At 38.8% G+C, this 26,979-nt stretch overlaps 2 protein-coding genes across 2 annotated transcripts in view; one reads left to right on the forward strand and one right to left on the reverse strand.

Moving 5' to 3' along the window:
• The window catches only part of LOC124556728 (putative hydroxypyruvate isomerase), a 46,386-nt gene extending 20,441 nt beyond the window's left edge, over positions 1 to 25,945 (reverse strand). Inside the window, exons 1-2 of the mRNA XM_047130726.1 lie at positions 25,416 to 25,945; positions 1,658 to 1,769 (exon numbers count right to left, since the gene is read on the reverse strand). Of these exons, the coding sequence (XP_046986682.1) occupies positions 1,658 to 1,769; positions 25,416 to 25,611 (308 nt within the window). The 5' untranslated portion in view covers positions 25,612 to 25,945. The remainder of the gene's footprint in view (positions 1 to 1,657; positions 1,770 to 25,415) is intronic.
• A 617-nt stretch (positions 25,946 to 26,562) lies between these two features.
• The window catches only part of LOC124556729 (5'-AMP-activated protein kinase catalytic subunit alpha-2), a 156,317-nt gene continuing 155,900 nt past the window's right edge, over positions 26,563 to 26,979 (forward strand). The window contains exon 1 of the mRNA XM_047130727.1: positions 26,563 to 26,741. Coding sequence (XP_046986683.1) covers positions 26,639 to 26,741 — 103 coding nt within the window. The 5' untranslated portion in view covers positions 26,563 to 26,638. The remainder of the gene's footprint in view (positions 26,742 to 26,979) is intronic.

Genomic DNA, 26,979 nt, shown 5'->3' on the forward strand with positions numbered 1-26,979 from the left:
TGCAGACAATGTAGTGCTTTTCCATGTCGGTTTCACAAGTGCTTGACCACGAGAAGTAGTCGAAATTAGCTAATTGCATGATTCAATAAAAATCATGTTACAGCCTACTACTAACCATGTTTATGTTTGTGACACGAGCTGTGTCAATACAAACTATACAGACAGAAGATTTCTATTGGTAATTAAGAGCTGAGTTTCAATAACAAATGCCAAATACTCTCATTTCCAATATACAGGGTGATTCAAAAAGAATACCACAACTTTAAAAATGTGTATTTAATGAAAGAAACATAATATAACCTTCTGTTATACATCATTACAAAGAGTATTTAAAAAGGTTTTTTTTTCACTCAAAAACAAGTTCAGAGATGTTCAATATGGCCCCCTCCAGACACACGAGCAATATCAACCCGATACTCCAACTCGTTCCACACTCTCTGTAGCATATCAGGAGTAACAGTTTGGATAGCTGCTGTTATTTCTCGTTTCAAATTATCAATGGTGGCTGGGAGAGGTGGTCGAAACACCATATCCTTAACATACCCCCATAAGAAAAAATCGCAAGGGGTAAGATCAGGGCTTCTTGGAGGCCAGTGATGAAGTGCTCTGTCACGGGCTGCCTGGCGGCCGATCCATCGCCTCGGGTAGTTGACGTTCAGGTAGTTACGGACAGATAAGTGCCAATGTGGTGCTTCTTCTTCGAGCTGAGGGAATGGCCAATTCTCTAACATCTCCAGATACTGTAGTCCAGTTACAGTAGCACCTTCGAAGAAAAAGGGACCAAAAACTTTATTGGCTGAAATGGCACAGAAAACGTTCACCTTAGGCGAGTCACGTTCATACTGCGTTGTTTCCCGCGGATTCTCAGTGCCCCATATACAGAAATTGTGACGGTTGACTTTCCCGTTAGTGTGGAAAGTTGCTTCATCACTAAACACACTCTTTGAAACGAAAGATTCATCTGTTTCCATTTGAGCAAGGATAAAATCACAGAAATCGATTCTTTTAATCTTATCAGCTGCAGACAGTGCTTAAACCAATTTCAGACGATAAGGTTTCATAACTAACCTTTTTCGTAGGACTCTCCATACAGTTGATTGTGGAATTTGCAGCTCTCTGCTAGCTCTGCGAGTCGATTTTCCTGGGCTGCGAACAAATGCTTGCTGGATGCGTGCTACATTTTCATCACTCGTTCTCGGCCGTCCAGAACTTTTCCCTTTGCACAAACACCCATTCTCTGTAAATTGTTTATACCAACGTTTAATACACCACCTATCAGGAGGTTTAACACCATACTTCGTTTGAAATGCACGCTGAACAACTGTCGTCGATTCACTTCTGCCGTACTCAATAACACAAAAAGCTTTCTGTTGAGCGGTCGCCATCTTAGCATCAACTGACGCTGACGCCTAGTCAACAGCGCCTCAAGCGAACAAATGTACAACTAAATGAAACTTTATAGCTCCCTTAATTCGTCGACAGATAGTGCTTAGCTCTGCCTTTTGTCGTTGCAGAGTTTTAAATTCCTAAAGTTGTGGTATTCTTTTTGAATCACCCTGTATATTCAGGACCATCATCAGCACTGCATGCTGCATTCAGCAAGCCTAGCACCAGGAAAAGCAAGCACAAAAAAGACAGGAAGGCATTCATTACTTACCGTTTACAGTGAAGGCCTTTTGCATATTTAACTGCAAGACTGAGGCTTTCTTTAAACTTCTCCTCCTGTCCAGGAATTGCTGCAAACCCAAGTTCTCCTTTACTTGGGTCACCTACGAGAAGTTTGTACAGGGTTTGAATGCTGAATACAACACGATTTATTTGACACAATTGAAATAAAAATTCATGATTGTAACAAGAAAACTATACAATGAAATAAAGCTTATATTAATGCCTTAACCATATTTAAACTATTAGCCAATGTGAAAAAATTAATTAGTCCTGCTGAAACATGTCACCCTATCTGCCAACAGTCAAGCCTGATATTCTTGTGTTAAAGAGTGTGCCTGGAAAATGAAAGGTCACAGGATTGAATCCAGATTGCACCACAGAATGTATCAGTCTGGCTTTATCCTAGCTTTTACATTTCAAAGATGTTATTCCTATAACACGTAGTTCAGATTCTTCATTACTGGGATAGTTTGGGGATATGCAACTCATTGACATGGTATCTATTTGAAATAATTGCACCACGTTTTTGAGCTACACAGAATTATTCTCAGCCAGTGAGGAGAAACATTTAAATTGAACCAAGTTGTTTTCTTTCAATGAAATACAAACTCACTGAAATATAAAATGTGATGTTCTACATCACAGGAAAGAAAAGGTTAAGGTTTAACATCCCATAGATAAAGATGTCATTAGAGACAGAGCAGAGATTCAGTTTAGGGACGAGTGGGAAAAGGAACCATCCTTGCATCCTATAAATCAAAGTTTTATAAGAGAAATACTTTTACATGTCTTCCAACACAAGTAGAAAACCACATGTCAAATTGTAATACCGTCCTGTATTGATGGTAGGAAGGAAGAACTCTTCTAAATAACTCACTCACTATAAGAACTAGAACATATTGCCAAATTGTAATATCCTTCTGTACTGGAGCTGGAACGGCTGCTCATGTCGGGTGCGGGGTCACACATTGGTGTGGTTCATGTTGATTCTGTCAGTAGGTGGGATTATACTAGGCATGGCCTTCACCTCAACAGGAAGGGGAAGGGTAAATTGGCTGGGGAAATAGCAGGAAAGTTAAAGGGGGGAGGCACTGTCATGAGTGGTAAAATACCAGTGGTTATAGGATTCAGAAAAGACCCTTTTTTAGGGTAGGGAGGACAGAAAGAAAACAAATTTTAAGAGAGGTTAGAACTGAGACAAACCTTCAGTTTGAGAAAGAAATCAAAAAACATAATTCCAGCTTATTACATCAACATAAACAGCCATTGGTTAAGAATTTTCAACTGTCAGCAGATATTTTAACTCCATCCAATTTTAAGTCAGTCAATGTGAAATGTCAGCTATCTTTATTGCATCAAAATATTCGAGGACTGAGAAATAAAATTAATGAATTAACTATCTGCATAGATGAATTAGAGTCTTCAAACCCAGCTGACATAATCTGCCTCTCTGAACATCATGTGACCACTGGTATAGAACTTTTAAGTGTTACAGGGTTTAGGTTAGCATCTCACTATTGTAGATCAGAAATGGAGAAAGGAGGAGTTGCCACATTCATCAGGAACTGTCATAAATTTAAGAACATAGACATTCATAAATTTTGCCTAGAACAGCATATGGAAGCATGTGCAACAGAATTAGAATTTCACAAAAAATCTTTCATAATATTAAGTGTATATCGAGCACCTGCAGGTAACTTTAATCTGTTTGTAAACCACCTTGAAGCTGTACTGGCCCATTTAACAACCAAAAACAAAGAAATAGTGGTTGCTGGTGATTTCAATGTAGATTTCCTTAAAGACTCTCCCAATAAGAACCTATTTGAGTTAGTAACACTATCATTCAACTTAATTCCCACAGTAAAGTTCCCCACTAGGATTACCACTTGCTCACAAACAGCCATTGATAATATCTTTATAGAAAAGTCAAATGAACAAAATTATATTACAAAACCAATAGTCAATGGCCTCTCAGACCATGACATGCAGTTCCTTCTGTTAAATGTTAATACTGAACAAGATATAAAATCTGTTAAATCTGAGCTCAAGAGGGTAATCAGTCAGCCAAAAATTGATTATTTTAGGACACTCCTCAGAGACATTCACTGGACTGATGTTTACAGTGCTCATGGCATGAATGAAAAATATAACATTTTTGCTAATAAAGTGCTTACCTTATTTGAACACTGCTTTCCCCCAAAACTTACCAAGGTTAGAGCAAAGTCTACAAAGAAGCCATGGATTACTCGAGGAATAGGGGTATCTTGTAAAACAAAAAGAAAACTGTATCTGTCAATCCGAAACATTTCCAATGTTGATGCTATAGCACATTATAAGAAATACTGCAAAATATTAAAGACTGTAATACGAATGTCAAAGCAAATATATTACAAGGAAAAGATAGTCATATCAGATAACAAAATAAAGACAATATGGGATATAGTGAAGGAGGAGACCGGTAGAACCAGACATGAAGAGGAACAAATAGCATTAAGAGTAAATGATGCATTGGTGACAGATGTGTATAGTGTTGCAGAACTTTTTAACAAACATTTTATAACTGTTACTGAAAAGATGGGGTTGTCAGGTTCGGTAGATGCTGCTATGGATTACCTTAGACCAGACATTTCAAGTAACTTCCATAATATGAATTTGACCCTCACTACCCCAACAGAAATAATGTCCATCATAAAATCTTTAAAATCAAAAACATCTAGTGGGTATGATGAAATATCAACAAAGTTAATTAAAGAATGTGATTCTGAGCTAAGTAACATATTAAGCTATCTGTGTAACCAGTCGTTTATCAGTGGAATGTTTCCCGAATGGCTGAAATATGCTGAAGTTAAGCCACTGTTTAAGAAGGGAGATAAAGAAATAGCATCAAATTTCCGTCCAATTTCACTGTTGCCAGCATTCTCAAAAATTTTCGAAAAAGTAATGTACAGTCGTCTTTATAACCATCTTATCTCAAATAACATACTGTCAAAGTCACAGTTTGGATTTCTAAAAGGTTCTGATATTGAGAAGGCTATCTACACTTACAGTGAAAATGTACTTAATTCATTAGACAAAAAATTGCAGGCAACTGGTATATTTTGTGATCTGTCAAAGGCATTTGACTGTGTAAATCACAATATCCTTTTAAGTAAACTAGAATATTATAGTGTAACAGGAAATGCTGCAAAATGGTTCAAATCTTATATCTCTGGCAGGAAACAAAGGGTGTTATTAGGAAAGAGACATGTATCAAGCTATCAGGCATCATCCAACTGGGAACTAATTACATGTGGGGTCCCACAAGGTTCCATTTTGGGGCCCTTACTTTTTCTTGTGTATATCAATGACTTTTCATCAGTAACATTACCAGATGCCAAGTTTGTTTTGTTTGCTGATGATACAAACATTGCAATAAATAGCAAATCAAGTGTAGTCTTAGAAAGATCAGCCAATAAAATATTTGTAGACATTAATCACTGGTTCCTAGCCAATTCTTTGTCACTAAACTTTGAAAAAACACACTACATGCAGTTCAGAACTTGTAAGGGGTGTCCCAAGAGTATATGTCTAACATATGATGACAAGAAGATAGAAGAAGTGGACGGTGTTGGGATTACAGCTTGATAATAAATTCAACTGGGAGGAGCACACCACAGAACTGCTGAAGCGTCTTAACAAATCTCTGTTTGCAATGCGAATTTTGTCAGACATAGGGGATATAAAAATGAAAAAGCTGGCATACTATGCTTACTTTCATTCCATAATGTCATATGGGATTATTTTCTGGGGTAATTCATCAAGCCAAGCTAAAGTTTTCCGGGCACAAAAACGTGCAGTAAGAATTATATGTGGTGTGAACTCAAGAACATCCTGCAGAAGCCTGTTTAGGGAACTAGGGATACTAACTACTGCTTCCCAATATATTTATTCCTTAATGAAATTTGTCATTAAAAATATATCACTTTTTCAAACCAATAGCTCAATTCATGGAATCAATACTAGAAATAAGAATAATCTTCACAAGGATTTAAAGTCACTTAGTCTTGTACAAAAAGGTGTGCATTATTCAGGAACACACATTTTCAATAACTTGCCAGCAGCCATAAAAAGCTTAACAACCAATGAAATTCAGTTTAAGAGAAGCCTAAAGGATTTATTGGTGGCCAACTCCTTCTACTCCATTGATGAATTTCTGAGGAAAACCAACTGATTTGTATATAAGTACAACATATCTTCTGCACAATTTCAGTGCAGTAATGTGTTCACTGAAAAATTGTGTGTGTGTGTGTGTGTGTGTGTGTGTGTGTGTGTGTGTGTGTGTGTGTGTGTGTGTAAGTATAATCTAACTTCTGCACCATTTCAGTGCAGTAATGTGTTCATTGTAAATAAGCATTACAGTAGTTGTATTACATGTTTCTTACCTTATAAATAAATAAAAAACTTTTTTATTTTAAATTCAGTGCAATAGTATTTGTAAAATGACTCTTAGTGTTCATTAAAAAATGACGATCATTCCACTTGGGACCTGTGGAATGGTACATTAGCTTATTTGTTTTAGTTTAAATATTTGTCATGTATTGTTGTTTTTCTGACATGTTCCACATCCTGGAGGACCTCCTCACTACGGATCAATTGGAATGAAAGTAAATCTAATCTAATCTAATCTACTGATGGTAGGAAGGAAGAACTCTTCTAAATAGCTCACTCACTATAGGAACTACAACACATTGTGCATCATCCCTAACCAACAGATCTTATAATAGTCAGTACACTTCAACAGCAAGCGTGACAAGATAACAAGTTCCCATCATATCTTTTTAAGGTATTTCGTAACTCATGTCATAGATTTCAGTACGCTCTCGAATACTGCAAAATGATGTTCCCTTTCCCTCTCTTTAAAAGTGTAAAAACAAGTTGCAAATTTTCCAGACCTATTTATTTGTTCAGGACATCTACAACTACATCTACATCCATACTCCGCAAGCCACCTGACGGTGTGTGGCGGAGGGTACCTTGAGTACCTCTATCGGTTCTCCTTTCTATTCCAGTCTCATATTGCTCGTAGAAAGAAGGATTGTTGGTATGCTTCTGTGTGGGCTCTAATCTCTCTGATTTTATCCTCATGGTCTCTTCGCGAGATATACGTAGGAGGGAGCAATATACTGCTTGACTCTTCGGTGAAGGTATGTTCTCGAAATTTAACAAAAGCCCGTACCGAGCTACTGAGCGTCTCTCCTGCAGAGTCTTCCACTGGAGTTTAACTATCATCTCCGTAATGCTTTCGCGATTACTAAACGATTCTGTAACGAAGCTCGCTGCTCTCCGTTGGATCTTCTCTCTCTCTTCTATCAACCCTATCTGGTACGGATCCCACACTGCTGAGCAGTATTCAAGCAGTGGGCGAACAAGTGTACTGTAACCTACTTCCTTTGTTTTCGGATTGCATTTCCTTAGGATTCTTCCAATGAATCTCAGTCTGGCATCTGCTTTACCGACGATCAACTTTATATGATCAGTCCATTTTTAATCACTCCTAATGCGTACTCCCAGATAATTTATGGAATTAACTGCTTCCAGTTGCTGACATGCTATTTTGTAGCTAAATGATAAGGGATCTATCTTTCTATGTATTTGCAGCACATTACACTTGTCTACATTGAGATTCAATTGCCATTTCCTGCACCATGCGTCAATTCGCTGCAGATCCTCCTGCATTTCAGTACAATTTTCCATTGTTACAACCTCTCGATAGACCACAGCATCATCTGCAAAAAGCCTCAGTGAACTTCTGATGTCATCCACAAGGTCATTTATGTATATTGTGAATAGCAACGGTCCTATGACACTCCCTTGCGGCACACCTGAAATCACTCTTACTTCGGAAGACGTCTCTCCATTGAGAATGACATGCTGCATTCTGTTATCTAGGAACTCTTCAATCCAATCACACAATTGGTCTGATAGTCCATATGCTCTTACTTTGTTCATTAAATGACTGTGGGGAACTGTATCGAACGCCTTGCGGAAGTCAAGAAACACGGCATGTACCTGTGAACCCATGTCTATGGTCCTCTGAGTCTCGTGGACGAATAGCGCGAGCTGGGTTTCACACGACCGTCTTTTTCGAAACCCATGCTGATTCCTACAGAGTAGATTTCTAGTCTCCAGAAAAGTCATTATACTCAAACATAATACGTGTTCCAAAATTCTACAACTGATCGACGTTAGAGATATAGGTCTATAGTTCTGCACATCTGTTCCACGACCCTTCTTGAAAACGGGGATGACCTGTGCCCTTTTCCAATCCTTTGGAACGCTACGCTCTTCTAGAGACCCTACGGTACACCGCTGCAAGAAGGGGGGGCAAGTTCCTTTGCGAACTCTGTGTAAAATCGAACTGGTATCCCATCACGTCCAGCGGCCTTTACTCTTTTGAGCGATTTTAATTGTTTCTCTATCCCTCTGTCGTCTATTTCGATATCTACCATTTTGTCATCTGTGCGACAATCTAGAGAAGGAACTACAGTGCAGTCTTCCTCTGTGAAACAGCTTTGGAAAAAGACATTTAGTATTTCGGCCTTTAGTCTGTCATCCTCTGTTTCAGTACCATTTTGGTCACAGAGTGTCTGGACATTTTGTTTTGATCCACCTACCGCTTTGACATAAGACCAAAATTTCTTAGGATTTTCTGCCAAGTCAGTACGTAGAACTTTACTTTCGAATTCATTGAACGCCTCTCGCATAGCCCTCCTCACACTACATTTCGCTTCGCGTAATTTTTGTTTATCTGCAAGGCTTTGGCTATGTTTATGTTTGCTGTGAAGTTCCCTTTGCTTCCGCAGCAGTTTTCTAGCTCGGTTGTTGTACCATGGTGGCACTTTTCCATCTCTTACGATCTTGCTTGGCACATACTCATCTAACGCATAATGTACGATGGTTTTGAACTTTGTCCACTGATCCTCATCACTATCTGTACTTGAGACAAAACTTTTGTGTTAAGCCGTCAGGTACTCTATAATCTGCTTTTTGTCACTTTTGCTAAACAGAAAAATCTTCCTACCTTTTTTAATATTTCTATTTATGGCTGAAATCATCGATGCAGTAACCGCTTTATGATCATTGATTCCCTGTTCTGCATTAACTGTTTCAAATAGTTCGGGTCTGTTTGTCACCAGAAGGTCTAATATGTTATCGCCATGAGTCGGTTCTCTGTTTAACTGCTCAAGGTAGTTTTCAGATAAAGCACTTAAAAAAAATTTCACTGGATTCTTTGTCCCTGCCACCCGTTATGACTGTTTGAGTCTCCCAGTCTATATCTAGCAAATTAAAGTCTCCACCCAGAACTATAACATGGTGGGGAAATCTACTCAAAATATTTTCCAAATTATCCTTCAGGCGCTCAGCCACAACAGCTGCTGAGCCAGGGGCCTATAGAGACATCCAATTACCATGTCTGAGCCTGCTTTAACCATGACCTTCACCCAAATTATTTCACATTTCGGATCTCCGTCAATTTCCTTTGATACATGCAGCGAATAATCAGAGGAGAACTAATGCAGTTGGACACAATACTTTCAGCTCGCAAATTTAACTACTGTCTTGGTAAAAGCACCCAAGCTGAACATCCGAAGGAAAGTCAAGTCAGTTCATTTTAGAGATAAGATAATTAAAATCCTAAACTCTCCTTATAGCACAACCTCGCATTTGATGTAGAACAGAATCAATATACAGATCTAAAAGTGGGAGCAGGGGAGCATCATAGACTTGGAACAATAAACAGACATGATCCAAAAATTCTAGGTTGCAGCCTCTTCAGGCAATTTTGAAGCAATCTGAATTGTATGAGAACCAATCAGAATTATAGTAACAAATTACTATGCAACTATGAGCTACAGAGAAATCCATTAGGTTTCTTTGCCAGCCTTGTAATAATGACTCAATCATATAACATTCAGTGGCAGTGTACTGGATCTTCTCCTCCCAAAAATATTTTACAGGGGTTAAATACGTAAAGTTCACACTGATTAATTTAATAGATTTCATGTAGCATACTACAGCAAACAGACACAAACTTACTTTTGAGCCTGATTTCTCACTGCACCAAATTACACAATTAGTGCTTTTTATTTTCAAATTGCCCATCACATCATAACTGCATAGTCTTGAACATGTCTCATGAGTAGAAACCATGTCACAGTTTCAATCTCCTGCTCCATACATAACAAAACATCTAATGCATTGTAGTAATCATAATGTGAACCAACTTTTTTGGAAAATATCACTGCTCAATACCATCATTCCTCTTTTCTGTCCCACTGCATATCATCACAGAGTCAGTCTGTTACCTGTAATGAATGCTAATTAGCAGTATGAATACTATTAAAGGTTCCATTCAACCTTGTTCCAGAAAACAGGTCAAGTAATTGAGCCAGCTGTAAGTACAAATAATTTCATTTTTCATCACATGGTGGAATGTGTGCAATGTACCTAAGCATTTACAATTTACAGTTAGGAAGGACTAGTGAATCCATACTGTCCTACATCTGGAGTACCAAAAAGAGCCATGTTCTGGAGACTTCTTGATACTTCTAGAGAATTCTTGTAGGTGCAATAACACATTTGAATGTAACCAGACTTGTTTTTGGCTAGTAAGATGGAAATAGAATATACGAGAGATGCCTTCAATTCAGCAGGAGTAAGAGTACCAGAGTGAAAGCAGCAGTAACCAGAAGCAACCCGTGGCAGTCACTGTAGGTAGTATGAATATTACTAGATTTCTGGAATTGCACTATATCAGATGGAGATTCCCACTTGTCTTCATGCTTTATTAAGATCATTTCTGTAGAATTATGGGACTAAGTCGCAGTCACACACCATATGTCACATTATCCTGTCACTGAAGTCCATGGAACATGTTAAGTCCTTGACATTTGTCACCGTAAAGGTGAACGAGTTACAAAATAGTTGCTAGAACAACCCACAGATTGCTGTTGCTTCTAGCTTAACAGTTAACTGTGCTTCCACTGAGTGTACAACTATACAGTGAGTACATCTGGCAGAAAAGAAAAACTAGTTAACAGTGATGAACTACAGCCAACAAAAATGTCGAACTGATAAGTAATAAACTGCTTTTGTTATCAAACAATATTTTTATTCATACTCTTCCCTACTGCTGCTACTGCCAGTATATGAAGAAGTTTTTTCCCTGGCATCCTGTTCCAGTAGGTTAAAGAGCCCAAAGCTGTTCAATCTTGATCTGATATCATGACACAGCTATAGTCAGTCACTACACACCAACCACTCTTTCATGACAGTTGAAAACTTAAGATCTTCACAGATTCAAAATGTTTCTAATAAAGTTTACAAAAATGTCTTCTTCCATAACTATTTATTTATTTATTTACCCTGACCAGATTAAGACCTACAGGCCCCCTCTTAAATCAGATTAGGGTAATGATCAGTTGTATATAAAATTTCAGACAGTGTTACTTTATGGGTTCATCACTGAATTGACTGAAGGATATGCAGTATAATAAGTGGCACACATGACAGCATTTCTACTCTTTTATTCCCCCTTAATCACAAATTATGCACAAGTATTAAAAGCTCAGTTTTTGACGTACATGAAATTCTACAGCAGGACAACAAAAAATATCAGAATGCATATTTCACTATACAACAGTGTGTACACTGTTGTGAAACTTCCTGACTGGTTAAAACTGTGAACTGGATTACGAGTCAAACCCAGATCCTTGTGTTTTGCAGAAAATCGTCTGAAGCACTTGGAAATAGGAAAGAAGGTACTGGCAGATGAAAGCTATCATGAAAGTCAAGTGTAATGCCTGGGTTTGAATATTAGCACACTGTTTTAATTTTTCAACATGTTTAACAATAACAACACTTTTTAAAATTCTTGAATAGTCTTCATTCACAAGGAGAGTTAATCCTGCATTATAGGTTGCAAGAATATAGCACAAGTCACAACACTCCACTTATTACTCATTATGATGCAAAAAATATACATATATCAGTGATCACAGAATGCTTTTGTGGGGTGTACCTTTTCTTCTTAGAAACAAAAGATTTCTGTGAACTTTGAGCCTGTCCATAGTTTTCTGTCTTGTGTAAATGATTTTCAGTTGTTAAAACTTTCAGCTGTTGCTGTCTCAATGCATAAGTATGAGCTAATATTGAAAATCCTTCCTTGCATTGTGGCAAAGAGCCAATTCTGCCTTTAAAGGAGTCTTCTGCCTCCTACATCACCACCAAAAGTGGGTTTCTTATTTTATTATGAGGTATTTATTATGAACAGAAGATTTCCTTAAACACCTCAATATTTGATTCACCATCAACACACATCACACTTATAAACACTCTCACTTTCATCAAGTACAAAGAGAGACTGTATAAATATGGTACACATTTACAAAACCGTAGGACATTTTGATGGGAGGTGATTTCTTGTAACAGCTGTATTAAAACTTTTAAATAGCTACCATAGGCAGTAATTTGTTGCCAGCTTTCTTAAACATGTTTCATAGAAATGGACGAAATGTACACTTATGAGCAACTCAGTTACAAACACGGTGGCGACACGTTGTGGTGTGGCCACACTGAAAGTATTGGGGAGCCATCCTAATCAATGCCAATGAGTACCATCATTCGTCAGTTGAGATTACATTTTTCCCACATTTCTAGTATCGACAATGGTGTTCCTACACCCATGGTAATCTCCATGCCCTGTTACCTCCAGTTGGCAGAGGGACATGCTTGAAGCACTGGTATATGTACTCCATACCGAGAATGAGGCTGCTCACCAGAAATTGTTGGACAAGACTGAAGTGAAGAGTAATTTGTTGAACTGTTGCCTGTATATCAATGGTTAAAATCTGTGACAGCCCATAGTACTCCTGTCATGCATCTTGCTGCTGGTAATGATTTTCTCCGAGTTGAGGTACTCCCTCCCCCTCCCCCCCCCCCCCCCCCCCCAAATATAGCAGCCTTCTTAAACACACAATAATATGAGCACTTCGCACTTTTAAGTCACCTCAACAATACATATTCTGAAGAAATGATCATTAAAATTAATGATAAGGGGACATGTGCACATGATGGATGCTGCATTTATGTATGCCAAACCCCAAAGGATCCACGACAGATGTTTCTAAATCGCTTGGAAAAACAAAAACATCATCAAAAGGATTTTTGGTGCTATTATTTCAATGAGGACATAACATTGATCCATTATACTATACATCTCACAGACAACTACAGTCAAAATGTGGCTTGGTCATGGTGAAAATGTACAAAAAATGCTTGGACAAAGAGGAAACTTTCGTCTTGATTGACTATTTGGTATGGGTAAAACAAGCACTGGTTCTTATAGCTTGATGTTTTTATGATTATTTGCACAGTGAGTTAAATCAAAAGTTAATGTGATTGATGCTCCTGACTGCAGCACACTGTCGCCACTGCAATAGTTAAAATACACAAGCTGGAATTCGAAATAATGTCCCCTCATACACTATTCTTCAAATTTGGCTCTGTGTATTTTTTTTCTATTTCTTAACCTAAAAATGGCTTCATTTAGTGAAGAGGTTATCTGCATTGTAATGAGCATCATGTAGTTAAAAAAAACTTAGCTTCAGGTGATGTGGCATCAGGCCATTCAAAGGGAATGGTCACTAGTGCTCTTGTTGAATATGAATGTGTGTGTCATCCAGTGAACTCAACAAAGAATCTTTCCTCACAAGTATCATTACTGTGACCAATTCCTGCAAGCATACATTAGGAGCCTCTTTTTTATTTAATTCATCCAGGGATCACCTGATAATGGTATAGTATTTGATATCATAATACAATTAAAATAAATAGCCCAAACGTACAGACACACAGACTGTACAATGATGTTTTTGTGAGGATAGGGCAGGTGGTTGGTCCTGGACTTGGTGAAGGAAACATCCGGGTATTTTTCTGAAATGATTTTGAAAAATCACAGAAAATCCAAAATCAGGAAGGCCAGGCAGAACAAACTCCATCCTCCTGAATGTAAGGTCACTGCCTTAACAATTTCACTCCCTGTATCAGTCGGTGCATATGATATAATGCTCTTTTACTCATACATACAATTTGCAAATATAATGCAGAAAATAATTGTGCACTGTTTCTTTGCATTTACCTATGCTATCATTGCACACACATGATGGACAACAGTTGGTGAATCTAGGAGCACAAATATGTTGCTATGCTCTCTGCACTCCCTTTTGTCTAACTATATGGCTATAAATATGTTACTATGTCCCATTCACATCTCCATTTTCTCTCTTCTGTCCATCTGGAAAACTAAGTCAGAACCCCCCTGTGATGAGTCAGATGCTGAACTCAGGAGAATGATAAGCCATTACTCTCATGCACTATAAATCTTGGCACATGATGCTCTTGTTAGAAGCATTATACTATGATCACGTACTGTAAAATGACAGGAGGTTGTAAGTGTCCCCTCTCGTTCTAACCCCTACTCTGCATTCTCTAAGTAGGCTTTAACTGTCTAGTATGAAATACTTATGAAGTATGTTTTGTACGCCTTTTAAACAGGGGTATTTTAGTCATCTTTCTTGTCTCCTTGGGCAGTTTATTATACAGTTTTCTACCCTGATAGAAAACACTCTACTGAGTTTTTGAATACGTAAAGAACTATTAGTGAAATACTAATGCTTCCCTTAACATCCATAACAAATTGGCTGATGTACTCATTTGGTGCTGTTCGAATACCCAATTTTTTAAAAATAGTTCTTCACAATGAGTCCAACTACTACTTTTAATTATTATTCTTATGGTTCTTTTCTATAGTTTGAAAATGGTGTCCATATTTTGTGCCTTTGATCCCTAAAAAGGATCCCATTGCTAAGAACTGAGTGTATGTAGGAACAGTATGTCACCACAAGACATTCGTTATTATTCATAACTGAACCCCGTGAGCATAACATACTGACCCTTTTTTTTCCAGTATCTTTGTCTGTTCATCCATATTAATTGACAAAAAATATTAATTCCTAAAAACTTTGCAACTGTTACACAATGCATACATTCATCATCTGTGTTTAATCTGAAAGAGTTGTTTTCCCTCTTTATGCTGAAGTCCACGTGGTTTGTTTTCTTTAGGTTAAAAGTTAATTTATTACATACCGCCCATCTAAAAATTTCCCTGAGGGTTTCACTTGCCTTTTCTACTGGGATTTCTGGGGTTTTATTGATAAATATGACGCTTCTGGTACCAGCAAAGAGATCTTTTCACCCACGTCTTATATTGTCTGGACAGTCACTGATATATGCTGAGAACAGAATTGGACCCGATATACTCCCCTACAAAACACTGATGTTTGTGTGTTTCTTGTCTGACAACTGGATTTTTTTTTTTTTTAATAAATATTTATCATCAACAGAACTGTGAACACTGTTTACCTTTTGCACTCTATTTTCCAGGTAAGACTGGAATCATTCATTTGTTATTCCTCTTACAACCACCTCTTCCAGCTTGATATAATAGTGTTTCAGGGTCAACAGTGTTAAAAGCCTATAAGAAAACTAAGAATATGCAGAATATGCTTGTAACAGAGTCAACCTTGTCAATAGCTTCAAGTAACACTTTTGTGTACTTGTTAATGGCTGATGACATACTTCTACTTAAACAAGCAAACTGTGTTTCTTTAAGAAGGTTGTATCTTCTTCAGGTAACTCATTAGTCAACCTTTTTTGACTGATAAAATTATATTTGAGAATACTGACAGCAGTGACACTGGTCTGCAGTTCACTACACTCTCTGCATTATCATTCTTTAGCAAAAGCCCAACTCTGTAAAAATATCCGAACTAAATGACTCACTTATGTTTATTAGTGGGGTTTGTATGCTGTATATGCATGCGTTCTGAATAGACGCTGGAATCTCATCTATGCTTGCTAACTTTTATGTATTTATTCTGATTGTCTATTACTCCATATCCCCCCCCCCCCCTCTCTCTCCCTGGATATCTCCTCCTCCCCCATCTCTCTGTCCAGCTCTTAGCCTCCTCTCTCTCTGTCCACGAACTCCTCCTTCCTCTAACTGTTCACCTCCTGAACACCCCCCCCCCCCCCCCAAAGTCTCTGTCCATCTCCTTGTGCCCCTCTGTCCCCCTCCCCCTCTTACCTGTCTATCTCCTCCTTCCCCCTCTCACTGCTCATCTCCTGCCTCTCCCCTCTCTCTGTCCACCTCCACCTCCACCTCTCTCTCTCTCTCTCTCTCTCTCTCTCTCTCTCTCTCACTCCATCTCCTCCTCCCCCTAACTATGTCCATCTTCTCCTTCCTCCTCACTGTATCTCCACCTCTCCCTCTCTCACACTTCTCTGTCCATCACCCCCATTCCAATAGGTTCGTGGTTCTTACTCACATAGTTATTTCTTTCCAGATAGTAAGTAATTTGTATACCAAGTTTGGCTGAAACTGGTCCAAGGATGTAGGAGCAGCATTTTACGCACGACTTTATCCATGTACGTACATCACACATATTTAACATGTATTACACATATCTGTACACAATTTCAACTCTATCTCTATCATATTTTGCCCTATATTTTCATATTCATGTATCTCAGTGTCTGTGATGTCATATTTCCTGAAATATTTGTAATACAGTGATATAATTTTGCAGGTACATTCAATGGTATATGAGGATAATGTCTGTGAAATGTGTTGTGAATAGAATTAGTATTAAAGAAGTGATAAATTAAAACACTGTGTGTAATGCAGCAGTTTTTCACACACCTCTGCATTTAAGATGTCATACCCCTGAACAGTGTGTCGTGCAATGATATAATTTGCAGGTACATTCGGTGGCATTGCTGTACAATGATGATACAACAAGAGAAATAAGGGCTCGTATGGAGGCATGCAGACAGTTGTTTTTCCCTCTCTCTACCTACAAGTGGAACAAGAAAGAAAATATAGTTACTTGCAGGGTGTATATGTAGATGTAGAATCCTGAATCCAAATTAGTTCTTCCTGTAATGACTCAAGGATACTATGCTTCCAATGAAAACTCTCCTGATGAGTGCAGATGAACAGGGCATCATTTTCTACTTTGTAGTAGGTGTGGATCTGCTCATTGTCTTGAGCTTTGAGAAACTCTGCCATGATCTTAGCCGGCTTCTCATCAGTAATCTGAATGGTAGTGATCCTTCTGAGCTTATTCCTCATGGCAGCATCCTCTGGGACATTCCTAATAAATCATAAATCAAGTTCCTTACTTTCCACATGGCCAAAATTTTTGCCCAACATGCTTTAAGGAAGATGTGGCAATGTGCATGGTAATACATTCTCTCGGCCTGGAATGTACTTGACTGTGTACTCACATTCTTGCAAGACCAGTGCCCAGCACAGCAGCCATGCATTCAAGTGCCGACAACTGTTCACGAATGTTAATGCCTTGTGAGTGGTCACTAATGTTTCCTGCTGGTCTAATAAGTACTTCTGAAACCAGTGCTATCTCCAAATAGCTGCCAACAATTTTTCTCAGTAACACTGTATTGCTGCTCACAAGCATTCAGCATGTGGTTAGCAAAGCAGATGGTTTTATGTTCTGTCTGTCCTTTCTACACAGATAGAGGCAGTAAGACATTATCCTTCCTGGCTCTGCAAACGATTGGGTCACAGGTACTTGAGCGTCTTGAAATTCTTGACACCTGTTCCTGGGAAAGGGGCCACTAACGATGACACGGACTGCTTCGGCTCTCCGTAAGCTGCCAACTGGTGCACCGACTGGCATGCAACCTGGCGAGTGGCCAGCTGACAGACATGACATCAAATGCGACTGCCCCTTACATAGTCACTGCTGGGCGGGCAGTTAAAGTGCTGACTGCCACACCAGGCCACTGACCATGCCAATCCACGCACCTTCCTCCAATGTATTCCATTAAGGTGTGTGTGTGTGTGTGTGTGTGTGTGTGTGTGTGTGTGTGTGTGTGTGATGATAAAAAATGAGGAGGTGTAATCATGGCTACTGATAAAAGAGCCACATCAAGACACAATTTGTCTAGTATATTTCAAGTTGTTTTCCCTTGATGCTTGTTAGAATTAAGTTGCTGAGAAATTTATCTCTCTTAACTCTTTCTGGGAGCGGTTTTAGCACCTCAAAAACTGACAGCTTCCCATAAATAATCATATTGTTTAATTGGTAATAATTAATGCAAGTTAGTAATGTCATTTAATTTTTAATATACTAATTAGTGAGGACTTATTAAAACATTATGGTCAAATGTTATGTGTTTAATTATGTTGGATTGCGCAAGGAGAGCTATCAATAACTTTCCTATGTAAAGGAATTGTTGTACCTAAAGTTTCAGCTAGACAGCATTAGCCATTAATTATTTTAAAAAATCCACAAAACCACTGATAATGAGAAGCAGCCATTGAAAAGTCTGAATGTGGCTACTTCGTTAAAAGCTCCCTTCTACCATGCCCAATAATACCAACATATTGCCCTTACAATGGTCCCACACTGGTGCTGGGGGTGGATACCATTGCCACTAGAGAATTGGTAACACACAGACTTACGCAGTCTCCTGATTTTCTCAAATTGTGCTAATAAAACTGTGAGCAGACCTTGCCTCACACTCAATCAGTGTCAACACTTCATCCAGATCAGATAACAGTGGAGATGCGTCATCCTGTATAGGACAAAGGAGATGGACCATTAAACCGACAGTCACTGGCTCAGTGTGTCCATCTTTGTTTGTTTTATACAGATGTGGTAACCAAGTGTCGTTGAGGTGAAGAAGTCAACCATTCCTCTGCGCATTGCACCATGTTTTACAGAATATTAATTTCACCAACTGTGCTGTGAGACTATTAGTAATTCACTGCTGCCACAAAGAGTGATGCTGCCACTTCTATCTCCAGAGCTCACTGACAAGACAGGTATGAGAACATATGTCAGAAGTTCGGTCCTCCACAATTCCCTCTCTGCTATGTCTTCTTGCTGTTTCCAACTATTTATCATTACTTCAGCCAAAAGTATTAATCTTACAGTGCATTAAAGTGTGTTCTTCAAGTCAGTAGGTACCTATGGTCAGAAGCAATGATTGTTGTGCCGACTACTGTTTACACAAACTAACCTGATGCGTGGCATGGTGGATGATAGGTGTGACTGTAAAGGCATTTCCCATTGACACTCGCTCCCATCAGCCACAACGCTGAGTGTCAAATTAGCTTGCATGCCAGTACCTTACCTATGTTAGGTGCAGACTCTCTTTTAAATTGTTGATTAAAATTTATTTCAAATGAATCATTATGAGGCAGTAACTGTTTTGTACAGTGAAAAGTACTGTTATTTGTTAGCAGTTTACTTTCTGTGTTATTCTCATTATTACTGAATAATATGACAGTGTTGTTTTTCCACACGCCTGCCTTCTTTTTCTGGTAGTTCACTGAACCCGCTATGCTGGTGCTCCTTTATTTTCTGCTGTGCAATTATTACAGCCATGGTCATATACTGGAATGAAACCCCCATGCCTGTAAGTAAGAAATGGATCCAATTACCACTTCCCAGCTGGTTTACCAAATAACCACAGTTTCTACATCTACATCCATACTCTGCAAGCCACCTGACGGTGTGTGGCGGAGGGTACCCTGAGTACCTCTATCGGTTCTCCCTTCTATTTCAGTCTCGTATTGTTCGTGGAAAGAAGGATTGTCGGTATGCTTCTGTGTGGGCTCTAATCTCTCTGATTTTATCCTCATGGTCTCTTCGCGAGATATACGTAGGAGGGAGCAATATACTGCTTGACTCTTCGGTGAAGGTATGTTCTCAAAACTTTAACAAAAGCCCGTACCGAGCTACTGAGCGTCTCTCCCGCAGAGTCTTCCACTGGAGTTTATCTATCATCTCCGTAACGCTCTCGTGATTACCAAACGATCCTGCAACGAAGCTCGCCACCCTCTGTTGGATCTTCTCTATCTCTTCTATCAACCCTATCTGGTACGGATCCCACACTGCTGAGCAGTATTCAAGCAGTGGGCGAACAAGTGTGCTGTAACCTACTTCCTTTGTTTTCGGATTGCATTTCCTTAGGATTCTTCCAATGAATCTCAGTCTGGCTTCTGCTTTACCGACGATCAACTTTATACGATCATTCCATTTTAAATCACTCCTAATGTGTACTCCCAGACAATTTATGGAATTAACTGCTTCCAGTTGCTGACCCGCTATTTTGTAGCTAAATGATAAGGGATCTATCTTTCTATGTATTTGCAGCACATTACACTTGTCTACATTGAGATTCAATTGCCATTCCCTGCACCATGCATCAATTTGCTGCAGATCCTCCTGCATTTCAGTACAATTTTTCATTGTTACAACCTCTCGTTAGACCACAGCATCATCTGCAAAAAGCCTCAGTGAACTTCTGATGTCATCCACAAGGTCATTTATGTATATTGCGAATAGCAACGGTCCTATGACACTCCCCTGTGGCACACCTGAAATCACTCTTACTTCGGAAGACTTCTCTCCATTGAGAATGACATGCTGCGTTCTGTTATCTAGGAACTCTTCAATTCAATCACACAATTGGTATGATAGTCCATATGCTCTTACTTTGTTCATTAAATGACTGTGGGGAACTGTATCGAACGCCTTGCGGAAGTCAAGAAACACGGCATCTCCCTGTGAACCCCTGTCTATGGTCCTCTGAGTCTCGTGGACAAATAGCGCGAGCTGGGTTTCACACGACCGTCTTTTTTGAAACCCATGCTGATTCCTACAGAGTAGATTTCTAGTCTCCAGAAAAGTCATTATACTCCAACATAATACGTGTTCCACAATTCTATAACTGATCGACGTTAGAGATATACGTCTATAGTTCTTCACATCCGTTCGACGACCCTTTTTGAAAACGGGGATGACCTGCGCCCTTTTCCAATCCTTTGGAACGCTACGCTCTACTAGAGACCTACGGTACACCGCTGCAAGAAGGGGGGCAAGTTCCTTAGCGTACTCTGTATAAAATCGAACTGGTATCCCATCAGGTCCAGCGGCCTTTCATCTTTTGAGCTATTTTAATTGTTTCTCTATCCCTCTGTCGTCTATTTCGAAATCTACCATTTTGTCATCTGTGCAACAATCTAGAGAAGGAACTAAAGTGCAGTCTTCCTTTGTGAAACAGCTTTGGAAAAAGACATTTAGTATTTCGGCCTTTAGTCTGTCATCCTCTGTTTCAGTACCATTTTGGTCACAGAGTGTCTGGACATTTTGTTTTGATCCACCTACTGCTTTGACATAAGACCAAAATTTCTTAGGATTTTCTGCCAAGTGATCTAGAATGTAGGTTAACAATAGTGACATTCATTCAAGCAATTCCCAGTCCAATATAGGCCAAGTTGGACTTCTGGACCTTGGGATGGGATGTCCAGTTGAGAATTATGGGGTGGTAGCCTCAGCTAGAGGTCTGGGCAGTGGCTGCCGATCCTGTTATCACAATACAAACTCTGGTGAGGGTGGTAGTGGCATGTATGATCAATGCAGCCAAAGGTGGTTTTGGTGGTTTCTCTGTGGACTGTCCCCGGTGTCTACCTACTATATGTGGCTGTCCTGTAAAGACTTATCTTTCCTTCTCACCCTGCCCAGTAAACCCTCTTTCTTTCTCACCGTATCTGGTAAGTTCTCACCGTATCTGGTAAGTCCTCACCTCATCTGGCAATTCTTCCCTGAACCTGGGGTTCTGAGCAAGTTTTCTGAATTCTACCCCTTCTCCTAAACTTCACCAGTCCTTTTCCTTCACCCCTCTTCCTTCTCCTTCAACCCTTTTGCCAGAAGAAGGAGCCAATGGCTCCAAAGGCTAGCAGACTTTAATATCTTTTATACAAGTGTTCTCCTGCCACCATTTGGTGAGCAGATTTTTTATCTATCCAATTACATTATAATATGAGTAAAAGTATCACCTGAAATGTATTGAGTAAAAAGTAGTTGATACCAATGAGTACTGATTGTTTTTCAATCTCTCTAGATGTTAAACTATCTTTGTCAGTGCACCATGAGAGCACTGCCAGGTGCTTTACTAAAAGGTGTCATGCATAAGACACCATATCACTCCAAAGTTGCAGAGATCAAAAAACAAGAATGGAAAATTCTTACGTGCATATACATTCCCACACAAGAAAAAAATAACTTACACCAAGAGAACCACAGACACAAACACACACATTTGCTGATACTGTATGCAAGAGAAACTTAAAATTCTATGAACATATTGACAGAATGACCACTAAAAGATGTATTAAGAAAAAAGTAAACTCACAGACACATATGCAACACAATGGTACAGTGCAATGGCATACAGCTTCCCACTCAAGTAGAGGATTGTTACTGAGTGGTGCTTGTGGCACACACACTTCTTCCCACCACTACAGTAATGGGACAGCACACTGAGCCACTCGATTCTGAATGCATGCTTCCTTGGCAACCACGTCTCATAATTTAGCTGCCTGACATATCATATGGCCTACTATCCAGCAGAATGATACTCCTTAGACAGAAATGTTTTCAATGTGTGTGGTATCAGGTTCATTTGAGTTTTGGTTGTCACTGTGGTAACGTTGTTTCAAGTTTAGGTAGTTGGTGCACTAGGGAAATACGGAAGCGTCGGATACCACCCGTCTGCTTTGACCCATGACGTCACAAATATGGCGGAAACAAAAACAAACACACACACTTTCCACAAGAAGCCTAATGACACTAACGGGACAAGCGCGGGAAATGGGGTGTTTTGGGTGGGAGGCAAAGTAAATATAAATAAATTTAGACGCCTTGCATAGCTACAACGTGTAAGTGAAGACAGCCATGCATGAATACCCACCCACCTCCTCAGGGGTCGTAACCCCTGCAACCCATAGAAGATAAAGATGCTTCAGTAGCTGATTAGTGTTTTTTGTCTTTAAAAAAAAAAAAAAAAAAATCTCACGGGATAGAACGAACAGATCAGAAAAGTAAATAAAATAAGATAAAACAGAACTGGAGACAGCCATACTCAAACCAAACTCCGCGCCGTCATGACGTCACACACGACAACACCCTTACGTCATGGGTCAAAGCCGACGCGTTGGATCGGACGCTTCTGTCGACCCGTGCACTAGTATGGGTTGTGGAAGTGTTTTCAATGAGGTTTTTTTTTTTATTTTTTTTATTTTTAGGTCTGATTAGTTTGCTGTGCAAAAAGAAGTATATTTTTTTAATTGCTTTTTTGTTAGGTATTCATATGACAGTGAAATTCATAAGTGCATCATTACATTCTGTGAGATGTGATGATAAAATGTCTCTCATACAATTTATGAAGATGTTCGGTCTTTATTTCTGAGTATGTTATGTGTCACTTTTGTGGCAACAATATGAGGTTGATGAGAGTTCTATGTTGATTTTGCCAGAGGCTTTCGTTGGTAAGTAATTTTTGATTTTTTGGTTTCATTCATTCTATAGTAATTGTTTTGTGTGTTCTGTATTTATGATAGGTCGGTTGTTTCAATTGATGTAGCGAATATGGGGCATTTGTGTTTTTGAGGTGTTGGGGTTTTGGTTCCACTATTCGGAGTTAGAGGTGGTGGTCTTTTGGTATCGACTGCTGCAGTTGAGCTATATAGGTCATGGGAAATGTCCAATTCCCCTTTTTCAGGGTTGTTGGTGTTGGTGTTTTGGTATCACTATCTGCAGGTGCACTATATAGGTCAAGGAAAATGTCTGATGCCTGTGGTTTTGTTGGTGTAACAAAATGCTGTAATTTAATTTTTTTATACTATTTGTTTTCAAATGGTGCAGTGTTTTTGTATTGTTGTATATATAGCTTGTTCCTTCCCTAAACACCTAATTTTCTGCAGCTGTCCAGTTAGATTCATTTTATATTTGGAGTGGGACGCTACTGGAACATTTTTATTTTTCATCATTTTTTTTCTGTTTTCCGTCTTTCCCTTAGCTGCTTTGAATTCATGGAGGTATCTACCATCTATGCATAGATGGTACACACCTCCATGAATTTTTATTTTTGTTTACATGTGTGTGTAGTGACATCATTGGCGCCATTTCGTATAAACTGGAAGTAGCAGTAACCACCATACTGATGACGGAATGGGTGTAACCAGAGGGATGGAATCAGACGCTTCTGCAATGCCCCACACTTGTAGCTTACTTAGTGTCATTGCAAATCTTGGGGAGAGACATATCTGTAAGTTGACGTATTTTGCAAGTTTTCATTCAATAATGTCATATTAAATAACGTTCTGGGGCAACTCATCTTTAAGAAAGAAAGTTTTCATTGTGAGAAATGTTCTGTAAGAATAATATGTGGTGCTCACCCACAATCACCTTGCAGACATCTGTTTAAGGAGTTGGGCATCCTGACAACTGTTTCACAGTATATCTACTCCCTCACAAAGTTTGTTGAAAACAGCCCACTACAGTTCAAAAGGAACAATAAGGTACAAAATTAGGGTCTAGTGCAGCAGGGGATACAACCCATCGGCTTTGGACAAGGACATCACAAGCCGCCAGAGAGCAGTTTCCCATTTTCGCTTTTGCTGTTATGTTTCAGTTTCGTTTTTTTTACTGATTGCTTAATAAAGTGGATCTGTTTATTCTATCTCGTGAGATTTTTTTTTTTAAAAAGCCAAAAAACACTTATGAGCCACTGAAGGGAGCTACAACACTAAGAAGAATCGCTTCTCGATTGGCCGCTTGTGACGTCATTGTCCAAAGCCGACGGGTTGTATCCCCTGCTGCACTAGTCCCCAAAATTACAGTGCCAGAAGGAAAAATGACAGTCATTACACCAGATTAAAGTTGTCTTTAGCACAAAACGGGGTGCAAAACACTGCAACAAAAGTTTTTGATCACTTGCCCAGTGATATAAAATGTCTAACAGACAGCGATATATAATTTGATAGCAAAATGAGAAAGTTTCCCCTTGACAACTCATTCTATTCCATACAACAACATCTATTATTGAAATGTGTAAAAGGTGGGGGGTAGGAATTACTAAGTCACATTCGTATATCTTTTAACAAACTTAGAAATGTTCAGAATGTAATCATATGTATAAATTAATTTGCGATGTGAATGTAAAATGACTTGTTCCACATTGTTATAATCCACTGTGCAAAACTAACTCTGTGATCACTTGTTTCATACTTTTTGTTACGAAAAATTTAATCATTTGATGACTTAAAACGACACATCAAGGCGGATGTCTTATACAAATCATATATGTATAACTTGATTTCTAGTGAACTTGGGCCATTGTGGATCGGCTTCTGTTTGTCATACCCTGCCATTATACTGGGCGAAACATCGTTAGAAATGTAGGCTCTCTTTTTCTGAATAATTCGGAAGGTTACTTTCGTTATGTATATGCTGGGTTGAAGCACAGTGTATTGTACAACAGCCATTTTATATAAACTTAGGGCACTTTGTAACATTCATGAAAGTTTTTATGTTTTATGAATAGGTTTATTTCATTACACAAACTTTGTGAGATCTGATGTTACCGTAAGTTACAACGTTCTGATGCTTAAAAACTAGACACTGTCATCATGTAACTAAGTGAGCATACAACGTTTTAGTGAAGCCATGTAATGGTATACGCCTAGATTGGAAAACCTAATTATGCAATTAACCTATTAACTATAATTTTTAAATTAAATCTACAGCAATAATTTTTTTAATACTGCTTACCGGGAAATACATTTATTAAGATCTGGTCGACACCGGCACTTTCTTTTGCTGAAATAACTTCTTCCAGGGGATATTCATACGGAAAAGCACATTCCACAGCACGAAAACCAGCTTCCTTAGCTAAAGCGTATCGTTCGATAAGTGATGTAGTTTCTTGAAACATGAAGCTGAGATTTGCACACACCCTGAGAGTCATTTTCGCGAATATACTTCCAAGTACTGTCTGTACACAACTAACTACAGGAAAACAGAATACGACTAATACAACTCGGCCTGTTATCACTGCCTTACGCAACACTCTTCTAGATCTACATTTCACAGTACCGCGTTCAGTCACTTCTACATTGCCCAGAAGTAGGTGTCGACAAACTTATCCTTGTGAGAATGATAGTTGGAATAAAACTACAAATCGGTATTTGTTGTTATTAGTGGCCACTAACATACAAACTTCAATACTACACGTCTTTATCGTTTCATGCGGACCGTACTCGATTTGAAAATGTAAATAAAACAAAGATAGTACTTTTAGTGTGACGCATCAGTTTGTTTTTATGGTACCGAAGGAAATAAACACCATCTTTAGCGTTCGCGTGATTTCCAGACTGTGTGATTACTGGCATAGTGACACCAGAAAATTTTGCACCTTGTATTGTATGGCCGCATATTTTTTTATTACGAGCCCAATACCATATCTATGTGCGTCTATTATATACGTTTGCTATACTGCTTTGGTACTTTCTTGATGACACATCTTGTGAAAATGCGATCACCGTTTTAAGCTACTGGGCAGGAGGTCAAGAGCAGAAAAAAGTATTAGCGAGCCCTACTTCCACACACGCACACAAAAAATTTTAAATGATTTATAAAGTGGCATATCATATTTGTGTCATTTGTCTAGGCTTTGCTTCACAATAATTCTTCCATAGTGACACCCGTGAACCGACTATCGCTCGTGTCGTGGTAATTCAATAATTCATTATTCGTATTTTGTAGTAAAGCAATAATAACAGTGGAAAGTCGTACAAGGTAATTAACTAACAATGAAGACATCAGAGCTGAAGAACATCGAATCTAGCGCGACACAAACAAAACCGCAACGAAGAAAGCATGGCTGAACCACAAGGTCACGTGACTCCAATCCGACAATTAATGTAGCATCGCTGCCGAATGATCATTTATTTACATCAATGGTCCAGTTGTATTTGTAAACTGATGTTAAAATCATGGGAGAGAAAGGACAACAATCAACCCAGCAGCCTATCGTTAAGATAGGACATTACACTTTAGGACAGACATTAGGAGTTGGGACCTTCGGTAAAGTGAAAAGTAAGTTTGCTACTTTGCTGTATGTGACAGCTGAGAATAAGCTATTTTGAATCGCAAATTTATGTTTTAGAGTTTCGATTTTTAAAGTTCTTTTGCACTGAAATTAATAAACTGTTCATCATTTACATTCGTTTATAATTTCTGTACTAGTTTAATTTACAGTAGGTTATGCACTGTTTTGTTTACATTTCAAGGTTGTTCATGTTGGCTACTTTTATTTGTTATTTTTTTTATCCAG

The sequence above is a fragment of the Schistocerca americana genome, chromosome X (genome assembly GCF_021461395.2).
Source record: "Schistocerca americana isolate TAMUIC-IGC-003095 chromosome X, iqSchAmer2.1, whole genome shotgun sequence".
Classification (NCBI taxonomy): domain Eukaryota; kingdom Metazoa; phylum Arthropoda; class Insecta; order Orthoptera; family Acrididae; genus Schistocerca; species Schistocerca americana.